This window comes from Gavia stellata, chromosome 8 (assembly GCF_030936135.1).
Source record: "Gavia stellata isolate bGavSte3 chromosome 8, bGavSte3.hap2, whole genome shotgun sequence".
Classification (NCBI taxonomy): domain Eukaryota; kingdom Metazoa; phylum Chordata; class Aves; order Gaviiformes; family Gaviidae; genus Gavia; species Gavia stellata.
Window position 1 is genome coordinate 42,628,198 of NC_082601.1, and position 17,307 is coordinate 42,645,504.

The window sequence follows — 17,307 nt, forward strand, 5'->3', positions numbered from 1 at the left end:
CATGCCCACTAAACCATGTCCTGCAGTGCCATGTCCACATGTTCCTTGAATGCCTCCAGTGATGGTGACTCCACCACCTCCCTGGGCAGCCTCTTCCAGTGCTTCACCACTCTCTCAGTAAAGATATTTTTCCTAATATCCAGCCTGAACCTCCCCTGGCGCAACTTGAGGCCGTTTCCTCTTGTCCTGTCACTTGTCACTTGGGAGAAGAGACCAACACCCACCTCAACACAACCCCCTTTTCAGGTAGTTGCTATCCAAAGCCCTTGGTGATTTGTAGGCAGTGCCCTGCTTACTAGGAGCACCCAGGTTATCTTTTGTGACGCTTTAGGGAGAACACGAGGATGTTCTCCTCTGTCGGCACCGCAGGGCCGGCGTGTGCCTGGGGAGAGCATGTTGGCGTGTGAGTGGCATGGTGGGACCTGGAGCCTTTGCTAATGTGCTGGGGTTTGTTTCTTTCCCCCAGGCTGGTTCCCCAAGGTGACGCCGGGGTCCCTGTAGCCGGCTTCACTCGTGGAGAGGCTATGGCCACCTAGTGCCCCCCGGGACCGGTGGGGTCGGCGGGCTGGAGATGGCGGCGCAGAGGATCCGGGCGGCCAACTCCGGTGGACTGCCGCGGTGCAAGTCGGAGGGAACGCTCATCGACCTCAGCGAGGGCTTCGCTGAGACCAGCCTCTGCGACGTCAAAGGTGCGGAGGGACGGGTGGGATGGGTGGGGACGATGCTCCCTTCTCGATTCATGTGCATCCTCTCACCCCTGGGGTCCAGGAAGGGGTTGGTTAATAATTAGCAGACGGCAGCTGATGGGGAAGAGCAGCAAGCGCTGCTGAGCTGATCTACGTCTGCAAGGATGGGCACGGGCCTGGCACCAAGAGATCCAGCAGCCAAGAGAGGTGACAGCAACAAGGCGGTTGCAAGGGTTTGTTTTCCCTTTCCCCAGAGCTGGGAGCTTGCAGGTTGCTTGAATAATCCTTTTTATTCCTTTTATTGCTTTTTCTTCAGCTGTATTTACCTTACCCAGCATAAAAGCCATGTTCAGGTGAGAGGGGAATTACTGTTCCCTCGGCAGAAACGGATCCCAAGAAATCACTCGAGGTGAAAGTTAGCATGTGCCGAAGGCCTTTAAAAATAAACACGTACAAAAGCGATTGCTTTTGCAGGCGTAGCAAGAAGAGACCCGAACGTCAAACGCTCTCACTGCAAATTAGATTGGTTTTAATGCGAAAATAGGAATTATTCATATTCTCCAAGGGGTTTGCCGGTTTCAGCACAACCCTGTTCACCCTGCCGCCGCGCTGGCTGCACGCACAGCTATGGGGGCGGTCATGGGGACAGCTGCTCGCCCGTCTGATCTGAAGGGATGGGGAGACCGAAAACGTCCCGTCCCGCAGACAGCTCCGGCTGCAGCGCTGGGTTAACGGTGGTTTCCTACCAGGGTGGTAAAATAGTTTCAGTACGGAGTTTATATATAGTTTTACACTGAATAAATGTCCTCACGACTTTCCCTACCTGCCGGCGGAGGAAGTGGATTAACGATGGGTTGTTTAGGATGTGTGCGAACTCTACTGTTCTTAATTTTTTGATTCCTAGAGTTTATTTAAAGACTTTTCTTTGCTCATCTATGTCTTCCCTTGCCTTGTAGTTTCCGTGTCTGAGAGTTGCTGCCAGCCTGCAGCTAGTGACCGCAGGGATGCACAGTCTAATCCGCCACCCCTTCGCCTCCAGGTTTTTAGGGGCTTCTTGTGTTTCTTAAATTCCTTTTTTCCTCCAGAGAGCTCTCAGACCTATTGAAGCAGGTGCCGTCCCAGTTCTCTTGCAGCTCCGTATTGGTGAAAATCCAGCTCTCCTTGTTTTCTTAGGTCTGTCTAGTGAGATAACACACATTTGAACGTTGGTGTAACATCACCTGCAGCTTGTTTCTGTTGCTTTTTACAGAAATAGGTCCTAAAAATGAGACCAAAACCAACAGATAGGGTGACAGCCTGAGCATCTGTAGGCTTGACCCAGGTCTTTTGCTTGTAATTGGGATCCCCTGGCAAATTGACTTTAGCTGGCGCTGCTGGAACAGAGATTGGAGATGCTGCTTGGTCCACGACAGCGCTGCGGCAAGGCAATGCTGTGCTTCTTTCTGAGGGTTCAAACTAAATGACCTTCTTTAGAAATGGAGTTATTTTTTGTTGAGGAGCTTTGGAATACAGATGCTGCGTAAGAGGAGTGAGATGCTGATTTTTTTTCTGGCTGGCGTGACATGAAAAAGTAGGAGTATGACGTGCCCTTAGTTGTTTCTTGCCCTGAAATATAAGATGTTTCGCACGTGCACAAGAGGTGAACGAGAGCACTTCTAGCCTGTGCTAAAAGTTAGCTTGGGTTTACGCTACCATGGGTTATCACGTAGTCTCTTTGCAGAGGACGCATTCACCAGCAGCAGCACAGATAACTCTTTGCATGGAGAGCGCAATGGTGGTGCTAAAGAAATGGTGGCGAAAGACTTTGAGATACCATTCAAGGTGTAACCTCTTCCTATGTAGCAGTCGTTGAGAAGCCCCTCCCAAATTAACTTTCGTTATTTTAAATGTGAACATTTAAGGTGATGCCTGTGATCCTGGCACGTGCCCGTAGGAACTTAGATCCCGACACACCAGGTAAAAAGGAGAGCTGAGAAGAAGCAACTCCAATTCCATCAAAACTCCCTCCGATACACCTCCTTGTACATCATTCGTCAGGGAGTTTAGGGAGTCTGTGGGATGCTAGCGTCTCGTACAGCAGCAGCTGCGTGGGGCCCTGCATCGAGGGGGAGGCTTGTTGCTAAGGCAGTTGACTCCATCGGGAGGAGAACTGCTTTCTCTGCACCTACTTTGCTACCACGGGAGGGTAACGAGTTGCTGCTGTTCCTGTCTCGGCTCCCGCTGCTCTTCCCAGCTGCGTCGATGCCTGTCCCTTTAGATCATGAACCCTTTGGGGAAGAGGAAGTTTTGTTCAAAAATTTTAGGGGCGGGGGGAAATACCTGCAGGTTTGAGAGGCTGTAAAACTACCTTACTTCGCTGCTTAAAGTAGCACGGATTGCTGACCTGAAACAAATCATTGCAAGTAATTTGTGACTTTCTTGTGGATTGCTTACAGTGCTGTTTTTCTTATTGGCTTTGCAGTGCCTTCTCCTAGTGCCTTGCTGGTTGACAATCCCATGTCCTTTGGAAATGCGAAGGAAGTAATAGCAATCAAAGATTACTGTCCGACTAATTTCACCACTTTGAAGTTCTCCAAGGGGGACCACCTTTATGTCTTAGACACGTCGGGAGGTGAGTGGTGGTACGCTCACAACACCACGGAAATGGGTTACATCCCTTCCTCCTACGTCCAGCCTGTAAACTACCGCAACTCTTCCTTAACAGACAGTGGGATGATAGACAATCTACTGGAGAGCCCTGACGAGGGGGTCAGGGAGTTAGACCTGCTTGGAGAATGGACTGACCTGAAAAGAAACTCTGCGAAAACCTACAATAACAACCCGTTCTTGAACGGAGCCCAGACGAACCCGTTTCTGAATGGGAATTTGCAAACAGTGCCCAACTCGGACAAAGAGTCCATCTCCAGTGTCGCTGTTGACGTGCTGCTTTTCGACACGGGGGCTCCTACTTCAACTGTTTCCAGTTCGGCCGCTAATAGCAGCCTGGGTAACATTTTTGATGAGTTTCCATCCACAAACAGGCTGGATCTGGAACAGCCTGTGAAAAGGGACAATCCCTTCTTCAGAAGCAAACGCTCCTACAGTTTGTCTGAACTGTCTGTTCTTCAAGCCAAGTCGGACGCTCCAGCATCGTCGGGTTTCTTCAGCGGTTTGAAGTCTCCCACCCCTGAGCAGTTCCAGAGCCGGGAAGATTTTAGGACAGCATGGCTGAACCACAGGAAGCTGGCTCGGTCTTGCCATGACTTGGATTTGCTTGGTCAAAATCCTGGCTGGGGTCAGACACAACCAGTGGAGACCAACATTGTCTGCAAGCTGGATAGCTCTGGTGGAGCCGTTCAGCTTCCAGATACCAACATCAGCATCCACGTGCCAGAGGGCCACGTGTGCCCTGGGGAAACGCAGCAGATATCCATGAAAGCGATGCTGGATCCACCGCTGGAGCTGAACAGTGACAAGTGCAGCACCATCAGCCCGGTCTTGCAGATCAAACTCAGCAATATGGAGGTGAAAACCTTCATCATTCTGGAGATGAAGGTGTCGGCAGAGGTCAAGAATGACATCATGAGCAAGAGTTTGGTAGGACTGCAGTGCCTGCGGAGTGACATGAAAGAGGGGCCGTACACGCCGATGCAGCTGAGCTATTCGTATGGGGACACGATCCAGGTGCAGCTGGAGAACCTCGAGCCTTGCATGTACATTGCGGCTGTAGCCCAAGGGCAGAACATCCTCTACCCTTACACGGTTTGGGATTACATCAGCAAGAAGATCACGGTTGGCGTCTACGGCCCAAAACACATTCACCCTTCCTTTAAAACCGTCGTGGCTATGTTCGGGCACGAATGCGCGCCCAAGACTCTCCTGGTGAACGAGGTCACAAGACAGTCCCACAGCCCGGCTCCCGTGGCCCTGCAGCTCTGGGGTAAGCATCAGTTTGCTCTGTCCCGGCCTCAGGACCTCAAGCTCTGCATGTTCTCCAACATGACCAACTACGAGGTGAAAGCTAGCGAGCAAGCCAAAATTGTGCGGGGCTTCCAGATGAAGCTGGGCAAGGTCAGCCGCCTTATCTTCCCCATTGCATCCCATGACCCCAACGAGCTCTCAGACTTCACGTTAAGGGTACAGGTCAAGGATGACAAGGATGCCATTTTGACCCAGTTCTGCGTCCAGACGCCGCAGCCGCCTCCGAAAAGTGCCATCAAACCGACGGGGCAGAGGCGGTTCCTCAAGAAGAACGAGGTCGGAAAGATCATCCTTTCACCTCTGGCTGCCACCGCCAAGTATCCAGTTTTTCAGGACCGGCCGGTGTTGAGCTTGAAGTACGGCAAGCTGCTGAAGACAGTGGTGCGGCAAAGCAAGAACCACTATTTGCTGGAGTACAAGAAAGGAGACGTCATCGCCCTCCTCAGTGAGGAGAAGATCAGGTTGAAAGGGCAGCTATGGACCAAAGAGTGGTATATTGGCTACTACCAGGGAAAAATAGGCCTTGTGCACACCAAAAACGTGCTGGTGGTCGGGAAGGTCAAGCCCAGCTACTTTTCTGGGCCAGATCTCACCACCAGCCTGTTGCTGGAGCAAATCCTGAGGCCCTGCAAGTTCCTGACCTACATCTACGCCTCCGTGAGGACTCTGCTCATGGAGAACCTCAGCAGCTGGAGGTCTTTTGCCGATGCGCTGGGGTATTTGAACTTGCCGCTCACGTTTTTCTGTCGAGCGGAGTTGGACAGCGAGCCGGAGCGAGTGGCCTCCGTCTTGGAGAAGCTGAAGGAAGACTGCAACAACACCGAGAACAAGGAGAGGAAATCTTTCCAGAAGGAGCTGATGACGGTGAGTCCGAGATCTGATGAGGGAGTCTTAATTCTCTGCCGTACAGAGCGATTAGGGTGAACTGGAGGTAGAAGTTTCCTAATTCAGTCTGTAGAAAATGAAGTCCATTTCTAAGGTCTTCTGCGGGCTGCTTGGCACAGTCAGGTGGAAGTTCAGCCCTGCAGTTGTACGCGTTGGAGGGCTCCTGGTTTAATGAGATTGTGGCTATAAATGAGGGATGCGCTGGGTGAAATACAGTAGGTACGTGTTGCGTGAGGGCAGCCAGTGGGCTTGCTTTGGAATGTAGCTAATCTGAAGCGCCTCAGAATCAAGGTGATTTTGGTCCAATGTTTTCATGGCACTCAGCTGGTCCCTGCTGCTGGGTATTTACATTTCAACCTTCAATGATGCACGCTTCGAGGAATTACCTGAGAGCTGCTGGTCTCTTCAACCCCAGTGTCAAAGCGTGCATCGTTGAAGGCAATACTGATGGAAAACTGGAAAAAGGGCAAGAAAAACAAAAGCTTTTCCTACACAGAGTGGGGTAGGCGAGCCACTTCTCGGCTCACGTACTTTTGCATCATTAGGTGTGTCAAAGCATGCCGGAAAGGGGTTTTATGGCTGCTGTGAAGAAGGATGGTACACCTTTACCTTCACGAAACAACCTCAAATTCCTCTATAATAATGTCGGGTTATGTCCGCCCCATCTCTCTTTGAGTGGCAGCTAAACCAAGGGCACCTCTGAGCCGGGATGCTTTACATCCAACTGTGGATCGCGTTTGCAAATTGAAATGCATGGCTTGCTTCTGTCCTGAAAGGTGTTTGGGGAAGCACTGCCTGCAAGTATTTCTAGGATGCCGTTAGGAAGCCTCTTACGAGAAATCATCTTCATGATCATTTCTAGCATTTCGTAGGAAGTGAGCCAAAGAAAATACAGGACGAAATGTCTGGAAGAGATTTGCAGCTCTTGCCTCTTAACAGGCTCTCCCACAGAAGCAGGATAACTGAGTTACGGCGAATCGTGTGCTTTAAAATGCCAGTTGAATTAAGGAATAGCGACAGCTTTGCTTGGCGATGGTGGGCGCAGGCAGCAGTATGCAAAATGAAATTATGAGTAGGCAGACTGGGTAAGGAGGACTGGAGCCGTGTGAAGTATTTCATTTCCCAAACCCCCTGTAATAAGAAGGGGGAAATTTGAGGATCGAATATGAGGTGTAAGGCATTATGAAGAGTACGGAACCCTTCGTTACTCATGGGAATATTTTCCAGGGAGTTCCCAGTGCCTGGGTACCACTTTGTGGCCCGTGAGTCAATGTTTTAGCTTTGACGTTCAGGTCGTGCCACCAACGCCGCTTCTGTTGAGGGGTTCTTCTGGCCATCGTATGCGGTTGTCTCTTTTCTTTCTGGCAGGGGAAAATAATCACTGTGGTAGCCAAGGTTGGTATCTGGCCCCGTGGTTCCCCCAAGTGAGGGTTTGCTCCTTTAATCATTAGCCTCGGTGAAGGATGGGATGAAATCTGTGCTCCTCTTGCTGGATGCTTCCAAGGATTTCATTCTGTTTGCCTTACCGCTTCGCAAACCTGTAAGCGTTTCTTTTATCTATTCACTTTGTCTCCAGGGGTCCCAGACAGCCTGTAGGTCACGGAAAAATCTCTGCTAGACCTCAGCAGGGAGACGAAGGGAAAGATAAGGCTCTTTGGCTACTCAGGGAGCTGCTAAGTCAAGGGGAGGGCCGTAAGCTGCGGGAAAACATCCTGCTCCCCAGGGAATGCCTGGAGTGCAGAGTCCCAGAGCAGGTTTTATTTTCCTTGTTTGAATGGAGGCAAATCCTGAGTGTTGGCTCTGTCGCTTTGTGAGTCTGAGCTTGTCGATAAAGGATGAGCTCCCTTCCTGGTAGAAGATGATGCTTCTTCTAAACCCCTTGCTGCTGTCAAATCTTCCTTAGTTGATGGAGAAATTAGATTGAGCCTGTTTTTAAAAAGAAAAAAAAAATAATAGATGTTTCAGGGGATGACGATGGAGCAGTAATGTATTTTTATTGTGTTTAAATCTGATTTTATTTGTAACAAATGGACTCGCGTTCTGGCGTCTGCTGGCAAGAAGAACTGGTTGGATTAAGTTCTGACCTGGCTGTTTCATCTCTTAGTTGGTTGTCACCTCTCAAAGGGACCGTGAAGGGAGAGGTAGTAAGCAGGCTTATCAGACTTCAGCGTTGAGTACACAACATAGCAGTGGCAGAACCATGCACCAGCAGCCAAGCATGGAAAAGCCCGGTCATGATGACTAGTTAATAAGTAATCTGCACTTTATTTTTCTAATCTAGCACTAGCAGCGGTCTGTGAAGGTAACTGGGGAAATGTTGCTCAGAAGTTAGTCACCACATCAGAAAGGGAAATCTACCTCTCCCCTCCCTCTTCTCTGCCTGTTGAAAGCCGGCAGCGCACATGCTCTTGCTAAAAAAACCTCATGCCAGAAGACCTCGTTGCGGCTGGGCCACCAGTACCTGGCCATGCAATGGCTGCACTACCCGGTCCTCGGGAGCTGCGGTTAGACCTTTGATGAGACACAGCATTTCTCTCTCTCTGGATTTTCGATACGATGTTTTTATAGAGCGTTATCATCCTTTCCAGCAGACACTGCTGTTGGGAAAAACATGGGTCTTCTGGGAATGCTACTGGGCATGTCAGCAGAGAGCTGTGGAAACTATGAGCATTTTCTTCTCCAGGCAACTTCCAAAGATCATGCAGATCATGATGGGGTTTTTCTTTTTCCCCATTGTTTTCTATCTTTTGTTCTGACTGCAGGTATCTGCATGCTGCCTTTCTTCTACCAAAAGATACTTCTTGTCCCTGGTGTGTGCAGACCCCAAAGAGCTGCTGGTGGACTCAAGCAGTCCTTCACGTCCTGCGGAGCAGGGTGTCCACTGCTTGGACCTTGTGCTAGCACGCCCGGAGCATGCCAGCCCAAGGTTGCTCACATTGGGCCCCTCTTTCTCCTCTATCCCAAAGCAATCTGCTGTGTAATGGTAGTCCCCGTGCTGAATTTGGGTCCATGGGGAAAACCAGACTCCTGCTCTTCTTCTGCTTTCATGGAAACAAATCCCCACCACACCTATAGATGCTGGACATTGTTCCCCTAAGGAACCACGCTGCACCACGCTGAAGTTGGTGGGGATGTTTTCCTGTAGGACATGGCTTGTCTTTGCATAGCCAAGTTGCTTGCAGCCCCAGAAGAAGAGGAGTCGCTTCCAGCAAGGTCTTTTTCATACACGTCGCTTGTAAGCCTTGCCCTGCGCCCCTACCAATTAATAGAAAGCTGTAGAAATGCCACCGATGCCTTTCAGCTGTCGTGTTGTTGGGCTTATGACTCCGCAGGCGGTATAAGACAACCCGCTTTTATTTTCTGGGGCTGGCAGGAAATCTTTAACCACCTTCCCATCCCCAGCGCAGTGGTTGCAGGCTCCGTGCTCTCGTTCCCATGCAATTTTGCTCTCGCAAAAAAAAAATCTGCCTGCGATTGATTGCGCTTGGCTGATGGCACTCGGCATCACTTCTTCTGAAATAACGCCTTTCTCCCCGTGTTTGAGGAGATCCCGGGGGCTGTGAGCACGGGAGCCAGGTGAGAGCGTGGTGCTGCCCCAGGCACATCGCCTGCCTGCCCTGTCTGCCACGCTCGGGTCGCATCCCTGCCCTGGCACACATCCCCGCAGCGGTTAACGGGACACTAAATATTACTGCTTACGGTAACCGCATCTCCGCTTCCCCCGCCAAACACCCTACAGATGTTTCGGGGGATGAGTAATTCATGATAACGCTTAGACCCCCCTGGGGTGTTTTCTGATTTAAATGCTATTTTTAAAAATACCATTAATTTTAAAAGTCCATTTCCATAACAGCTTCCTTGTAGGTCTTGTGCCACGCTTGGTGGGCACACGTGAACTTGGTGATGCTTTCTGCTCCTGGGGCAAAGGAGAAAGGTTTTTACTCCTTTAGTTTGGTTGAAGATGGGGAAGAAATAAGACACGTGGGAGTCGGGGCTGGGCCACGGGGAGCTGCGTGTTTGTGCATGGGAGGGCGAGCAGGGCTGGAGGCCCGCAGAGTTGGGAGCTGGGCTGTGAAGGTTGTGGTGATGGGCACGGGCAGGGGTGGCCACGCGTCTTCAGGTGGTCTTTGGGGTTGCCTGTTGCTTCTGGCTTTGCTTGCTTTCTTCCAGTTGCAGGTTTCCATCGTTAGAGGATGGGAAATGGGATTCTGCATTTCAGAGCCGGGATGCAAATTCAACCTCCCCTGGATGCCTTTTAAGTAGAGGCGCTTTGAACTGGGATTTGAATATCAAACCATCTCCTTTGCTATGTGTTTGTCTGGTGGAGCAGGCTTGGAGCCGCTCCGAGGTTAATAAATGCTTTGGAGTGCTCTGGAAAGGCATAGCCCGGGTCACGCCGGGGCAGGGGGCACGGCTGGGTACCGAGGGATGGAGACACGGTGAGTGTACCCAGCTATCCGGGGAGGTTTGTCCAGGGCGAGGGAGGAGGTTGGAAAGAAATGGTAGCGTAGTCCCAAAAGTGTCTGCTGGAGGTTTAAATCTGTTGTGAGCCCTGCTGATCCCGGCAGGGCAATCAGGGCTTCCAGGAGAGCCCCATGCCCGCGTGCGTTTCACGTAGTTCCGTGACAGAGGGGGCAAGTTGTGCCTAGGCCAAAAAAAGTGTCTCTCTTACCACTAATATTCCCCCTTTGGCTCCAGCCTTGGTGGCTGTGTGTCCTTCTTGCACCCTGTCCCCACCTGGCTTTGGTGCTGTCCCCATCTCCCATCATCTCTGCCCGCTAACCCGCGTTTTCCCCACCCCGTAGTGTGCGTGTTGAGCCTCCCCAGCTCAAATCACAAAGTGCAGGAAGTAGGTGTTTCGGTGACGAACAGTAGGTTTCAGAGTTAACATGCTGCGCTGCGGGGAGCAATCTGTCTCTTCCAAAGCTGTTGCTTCAAGCGATTTACAGTTCTCAGTTAATGTGGCCTCCCAGCTGCTTTACTTGATGCCTTCTCTTGTTTACATCGAGCAGCAGAAGGAACTCGAGAATCCCTCTCCTGCAGCTCTATCCTTAACCCCTGCGGTGCAGTTTGCTCCCGGTGGCCTCCTCTGCTGCCTCGGACCTGCTTGGCCTCCGGCAAGAGATGAGAACAGGCTCATTTAGCCTGCTTTGCTAAATACCAGGTTGTTTTGGGGTTTGAAGGCAGGCAACCGAGCTGCCGGGGAACCGCAGGTTTGAGGATGTGAAATCTGCCCTTCCTTAGGATCATCCGAATCCTCCGCCTGCAGAGGAGAGGGTGATGAATCTGGGGGCTGGGTGGTAAGGTAGCGTTGCTGGAGAGGAGGCGGTTATGGCACAGGTGTGAGATCTAAATGCTTCTTAATGCCCTTTTTAAAAAAAATAATGCTTTTTTAAATGTGTTTTCCTTTCTTGCTTAACAAGAAGCTTTATTACTTCTCTCCTAGTACAGGAAACCAGTGTAAGCACTTGAGGAGCAAACAAATGCTGGTCTGCAGCTGTAATTAGATTAGAGCCCAGCTTTAAGCTGGAAACAGATAAGGGAAAAAATCAACATGCATTTGCTTTGCAAATTGCTGGAGTGGTTTCAGATGTTCCCATCTTCTCCCAACTGTCCCTGTGTATCTGCCTATGCGAGGATTTAACCCTTCTTCTGCCCCAGAGCCACACCAGACCCCCCTGTGCCAGGAGAGGATGTCAGGACCCACGGCGGCAGAAAGCGGGCGGATTCTGGCTGCGTGTGGACCACAACATCCACAGTTTCTGTAATAACCAGCCCCGTGCTGTTGTGAAGGTGTGGGTGATGTTCCCAATGGGGACACGTGTGCCAGCGTGGTTCCTTGGGTGCTCGCTGGTGTTCAGCATCCCTCGGGGCGGGAGGGGGCTGTCTCCTGCATCCCTGAGCTGTGGTTTGCCTTTACTGAAGTGGGACCCTCTGTTGAAACACTGAGCCCTTGGGTTCACCCATCCTGGAGCCACCATCCTGAGTCCGCTGGTGCCACGGGTCCGGATCTGGCCGTAGGAAAACAAGAGGGTACTCGGCAAACTGTTGCCCAAGGCGTAGTCTGGGGTCTGTTTGCTGTTTCGTAATATAAATCACCTTTCTTGTAGCCACGTGAGGTTCGAGGTGGGATTTGTTCAGGGACTGGGGTTGCTGCTGAGGCTGTTGCGGTCCACGGGCTCAGGCAGAGGATGGGGGAGCCCTGGTGTGTGGGATGTTGATTCTGTCAGTCAGATCCTGTCCTCTGATAATTGCCACTTAAACCCTTTCTTGCAACTTGTTTTCCCGCTTTGAGCAGATGTTAATGTGATGTGGTACCTAAAGATAGGAGCTAACCCCACTCTGTCATTTTTTTCCTGGCTAAGTTATCGCTAGCTAGAAAACTGTGACTGCTATGGTTCTTCTTCCCCACTTCTTCAAAACAATTTGTAGAAAATCTCAGCTTTTAGGTCAATAAATGAGGCAGAAGGAGGTGGTTTCTAAACTGGCACGGAAAGGCAGAGGGGTGGTGAGAGGAGCAAGAACATCCTAAGCCGAGCGATGGTCCTGTAGTGCTGCCAACTGGCCCTTCGCCCAGGTCTCGCCCCAGCCCCTCTCCTCCCGAGGCTGATGTCCACATCTCATCCCAAAATGTTCTGGCTGGCCCCTACCCACGACGGTGCTCCTCCAGGCTCGGGGAGGCAAACCATGCAGCTTGGACCGCGCTGGATTAGTTACCTTGATTAAAGGCATCTGTTCTTCTCAGCCCCTGGGGTGCTTTAAACTGCTTATGGTGACGACTGAACATCTTGAGGGGTTGCCTGGAAAATAAAGCTGCGTTGGCCAGCCCAGGCTGCAAGCCTCATTGAACAGGGGTAGGGCGCTTTGTTCAATTAATGGGATTACTCTTCTGTTGAGCCCAGTGGCCTAATTTCACCGGCTGTCGCCAGAAAGTGGGTGGGAGGATTTTTGGGGTGGCTTCTTGAAGGACTTCCCTGTACGGTCCCCTGGTCACCTGCCTTCTACTGCCTGCCTTGACTGTCTGGTTTGGTTTTCACCACTCTCCCTCAGGCTCTGCTGAAAATGGACTGCCAGGGGCTGGTCGTCCGCCTCATCCAGGACTTCGTGCTGCTAACCACGGCCGTGGAGGTGGCCCAGCGCTGGAGGGAGCTCGCCGAGAAGCTCGCCAAGGTCTCCAAGCAGCAGATGGATGCTTATGAGGCCCCGCATCGGGACAAGACAGGGGCGGTGGACAGCGAGGTGAGAGCGGATGGGTCTCAGTCTCCATGGGTCCCCTATGGTTGGAGATACCTCCAGAGCACGTTCTTCTGGTGCACCTTTGGGGGATAAAAGAGATTTGGGTGTGCTGGGGAAATTTGGGGGTGTTCTTCCCTGGGGGAGTGTGCTTGTTCTTGGGATGGGGGTGTGTGGGGGATGGCATCACTTGCTCACTGGCCATCCAACTCAGCTCTGATCTCCTCTCCCCTCTGCCCCACCACTGCAGGCCATGTGGAAGCCAGCATACGATTTCCTTCTCACCTGGAGCAGCCAGATGGGCGACAGCTATCGTGACGTGATCCAGGAGCTGCACACCGGGCTGGACAAGATGAAGAACCCCATCACCAAGCGCTGGAAGCATCTCACCGGCACCCTGATCCTCGTCAACTCCTTGGACATGCTGCGGGCAGCTGCCTTCAGCCCGCAAGACCACGAGGATTTTGCCATCTAGCTCCTGCAGCAATGTTCTTGTCCACATCTCGTTTGCTGGGGATTTTCTGTGCTTTTTCCCCCCCCTTTTTTTTAAGCAGTTGACTTTAAAAAGAAGCGGACGTTGCTCTCCTGGCGTTTTAAGAGGCCAAAGTTTGCAAGTTCTCCACCGGGACTGGAAATCAGCAGGAGACATCCCTCCTTGATGGGAAGGCATCCAGAGGGGGATGACTTTTCATATGGCATTGATACCAGTTAAACTATTTCTTACTAAAAAACTTTAAAAGGGGCAAGGGGGTGGGGAGGGGTCACAAAAGAAATCACTTTTTTTAGACATTTACAAATAAAAGTCTAATTTTTGTAACGAGCAGTAAAGGTTGTAACCACTTTGGGGGGAAGCTGTGGCTGTTTTTTATGTTGTAGAAACTGCTTTTAAATTATCGTTTTTGAGACGTGAGTCATGTAAATACGTATTTTAAGAGGAAGCACAGTAAATGCCCTCTGCCACCGCCACGGTCAGGCGTTGGCAGACTCCCAGACGTGACTGTAAAGCGCTGTATGAACTTGGGATGTCCTCAGCCCAACGAGCATCTTACACCAAAAAAGGAGCTTTTTTTAATTATTATTATTAATATTCACAGGCCCCGTGAGCTGTTTGGTTGATTTTTGTTTTATTTTCACATCTCTGCAAACATGCGTTTTCTCATTTGCGGACAGGGAGATGCTCGTTGCCTGTTTTCAGATGCACGGGTACTGTTTTTAACCAGGAGAAGCGGTCGCTGCTGCTTGCGCTTCATCCCAGCCGGGTGCTGTAGGACATCTCTGGAAGAAGCTGGAGGTTTGAGGTGCAGCAAAGACCTCCGTGGGAGATAGACCAGGAGGATGGTGAGAGTGGCTTACCCTGCCATGGCAGCAAACTGCTTGGGCTGCTCCTCTCCAGATGCTCTTGCTCTGGGGAAGAGGCCAGAAAAAGGGAGGGAATTGTTGCCATGCGTATATCCCTTTACACACACCAAAAAAAAAAGGAGGAAAAGAGAAAATGTTTGTCCTAATTTAAAATCTGAGCTCACTGGAGACGCTCCAGATGCGCTATGTGACTTAACGCTCGTTGCCAGTGATCTCGGAGGGCTTCGAGCGGGGCTTTTCAAGGCTCCTAAAGTCCAGTTTAACTTGTAAATAGTCTTTGCTATAAACCTGGTGCCATCGAGCTAAATATTTGCAGCACCAAGTGCCCGTATTTTTCCCCTTTGTTTTATAGCCGAGTCTTTTGAATGACTTCCCCTCCTCCTTCCGCTCGCCAGCTTTCAAATATTTTTACATGGGAGGGAAATATTTTTGCACAGAAAGATGATTTTAAGTGCAAGGTCTCTTTATAGTGAAACACTGCTACCACAGAAAGGTTAGTTGTTAAAGGATGATTTTCTTTCAGGATAATCAAAACAAAAAAAGAAAAAAAAAAAAAGAAAAAGAATGGGAAAGGCATCTGGCAGATCGTGCAGGCACGGTGGCCTCGGGAGGGACTGCTCTCCTTTCCTCTTCCCAAAATCACGTCCCCAGAAACGATCGCTCTCGCCGCACCCCACAAGAAGTAAATAGCACCTTAAGTTTCTCCTCAGGGGCTTTAAGGAGTTTCCTATGCAACTTAACATAGCACAGAGAGAGGGTCTGGCAGCAGCTGAGCCCACTACCCGTCCCCTTTTTCTTTCCCTAAGGCACCCTAAGAGCACATTTTTCCATGCACGAGCAAAAACCTCCATTGCAATAAGGAATGCCACCTGCCAGAGCGTGCGTGCAGGCAGGGGGACGGCTTTCTCCCAGGGTTGTACCCAAATCTTGGCTTTCGCCGCTTTCCGAAGCGGCATGTGCTGTAGGAAGGGTGGGCCCTGCGCAGGGTCTGGGGCTCTGCAGAACAGCGGCACTGGGGACCCCCGAGGGTGTCGGCAGCAGGTGAGGGCAGAAATTTGAGCCTCCTGTGTTTCAGGGATGTCCCTGAATAATTTCAGCATTATTTTTTTTTTTTTCAGCCGCCCCTTGGTTTTTCTAACTACCTCAGGTACTCCGTATACCCAGCTTAACATTTCAGCAGCAGCCTAAAACATGCTGTGTTTGGCTCATTGATGGCATACACCCTCCCTGACACCTGCAGGAGCCCAGCCGGCACGTTTTGGGGCCCCTGGGGTAACCGCTGCGTTAATTTGTCCCTGTCCTCAGTCCGAAATCCAGTCCCTCCTCACGTGTCGGGACTGGTTGTATGTCCTTCGGATGCTTTCTGCCCACTAAACGTCAGGCCCTTCTCCAAAGGCTCCGTCTGGGCTTTGCATTACCACCCTTCGTGCAGTAACTGGTTGTTGTACTTGCTGTTTAATGTTCCTTTATTTTTTTCTTTCTTTTTTTAAAGAAAAAAAATTTGGGGGAAAAAAAAAATAATTCCGATTAAAGCTGTTACTATTCCAGTGCTCCTGAGTAGACGTCATCTACTGTTGTCTCTTCGTCTCAAAGCAGCTTGGACACGTGGGATTAATTTGGTGGGTTTTCCACCATGCGGATGACGTGTTTTCTCACAACACGTTTCCACACCTGGAGCCAGCGGTCCTCCGGGGCTGGTCTCAATCCCATCCTCCTTCCCTGTGCTTTCCCTCCTGCCCTCTCTGGGGGATAAGTTGCTGGAAACGATTCGGCCTCCCAAGGTGCTGCTTGTGCTCAAGTATTAGGTAAGAAACTATGTGAAGCGGGAAAAGATTTGGTTGCAGGATTTGTTTTGGCGCGGAGATGTTTTTCTGGCTGTTTTCTGAATGGAGAAAAAAAAAAAACGTGTTTAGCAAAGGCAGTCATGGTGCTCCCGATACAAAGTTCAGATTTTAAGCCCTGAAGGTGAAATATTCAGCTATTTGCCTGTGGCTTCAGTTTGCCGAGGGTGAAGAGGTGACGCAATGGTTGGATTTCATCTTTGGTAAACGCGGCTCATGGTCCGGCACGAGGAGGCACCTCTGGGCTGCTGAGCCAGGACCGCCGCATCTCACGGGTGGCGAGGAGGTGGTGTCGCGCACAAGGACGTGCTCGGACCTTGCTTGGCACCCGTTGCTCCATCCATGCCTGGGTGGGTGTTACTGTGTCCTCTCCTGAATGCCTTGGGCCCTCCTTCCGAGGAGGATGAGCTTGCAGAAGGGTGCACGCTGGTGGCTAATTAGCGCACGGAGCTGGGTACCAGACCCTGCTGACACCAGGTCATCTGGCTCATGGAAGGAGGCTGGAAATTTCCTTCTCGGCATAACGTGACTTAATTTCCAGAGCAAAACTAAGGTCTGGCCTAGGAGAAGATGAAGAGAGTGCAGGAAAAAGAGAAAGTAACCTTTTTGTGGAACTCATGAGCTAAGGAAAGTACAGAACATCCCTTTGCATTGTCAAAGGGAATGAGCAACCGAGTTCTTCCCAGACTCTTCCAGGCACGATGCACCAGGAGCCAGCTCGGCTCTCCTCCTTTTGTCTCCTGATCTCAGCAGTCCCTTGTTCCCCAAGCAGATTTTTCCCATCTAACCCATTTAATTTTTCAGCCCTACCTTCAGGAGGGTGTTGGCCTCCACAGCAGGGTGATGGACGTGCTGCCAGCACACTCCTCCAGCCCAGGCTCGCTCAGCCCTTACTGCATCGTCCCAGCTCGGTTCGGTGCCTGGACCCGTGGCCGTCACGGGGTTTGGGCTGTGGTTCAGACACCGTCCCCACTCCTGGGGCTTCAGTCAATTCATGCCCCCAGTTGAGGCTCCCTGGAGAGAGCAGGGCTACAGCCTGAGCACTGCTGCAGCCCCAACGCTGGAGAGCGGCTGTGTTGGGGCTGACATTTGCGCTTTAAAATGGTGCGTTTGGGACAAAGTTGTAATCCGGGGGGGGATGATGCGGTTGAGCCACTATTTTACTTGCCGCTGCTGCTTCTCAGCCCTCTGATGTTTCCTACAGATGCTTTCCTAGAACAGCTCGTTGCTTGCTTTATGCAAATACACATGCTTTGAGATGTCTGTAAACTGGGAATAATGACCCTGGATTAGATTACACATATGGATCTATTGGTCCAATAATGATACATTGCCTTGCTTCC

General features: G+C 51.0%; 1 protein-coding gene across 1 annotated transcript; it reads left to right on the forward strand.

Moving 5' to 3' along the window:
• The first annotated feature begins 469 nt into the window (after nucleotides 1-469).
• Nucleotides 470-13,496, forward strand: SH3BP4 (SH3 domain binding protein 4). Its single transcript, XM_009810009.2, has 4 exons — nucleotides 470-689; nucleotides 3,148-5,510; nucleotides 12,582-12,770; nucleotides 13,015-13,496. The coding sequence occupies exons 1-4, from the start codon at nucleotides 572-574 to the stop codon at nucleotides 13,237-13,239; spliced, it is 2,895 nt and encodes a 964-aa protein (XP_009808311.2). The 5' UTR covers nucleotides 470-571; the 3' UTR covers nucleotides 13,240-13,496.
• Nucleotides 13,497-17,307: the final 3,811 nt, after the last annotated feature.

Bases quoted from the DNA above. Each gene is read 5' to 3' on its own strand.
- SH3BP4 (XM_009810009.2), top strand. From the start codon at position 572: ATGGCGGCGCAGAGGATCCGGGCGGCCAACTCCGGTGGACTGCCGCGG. The intron at 5,511-12,581 runs GTGAGTCCGAGA...ACTCTCCCTCAG, and splicing joins TCCAGAAGGAGCTGATGACG to GCTCTGCTGAAAATGGACTG. The intron at 12,771-13,014 runs GTGAGAGCGGAT...CCACCACTGCAG, and splicing joins CAGGGGCGGTGGACAGCGAG to GCCATGTGGAAGCCAGCATA.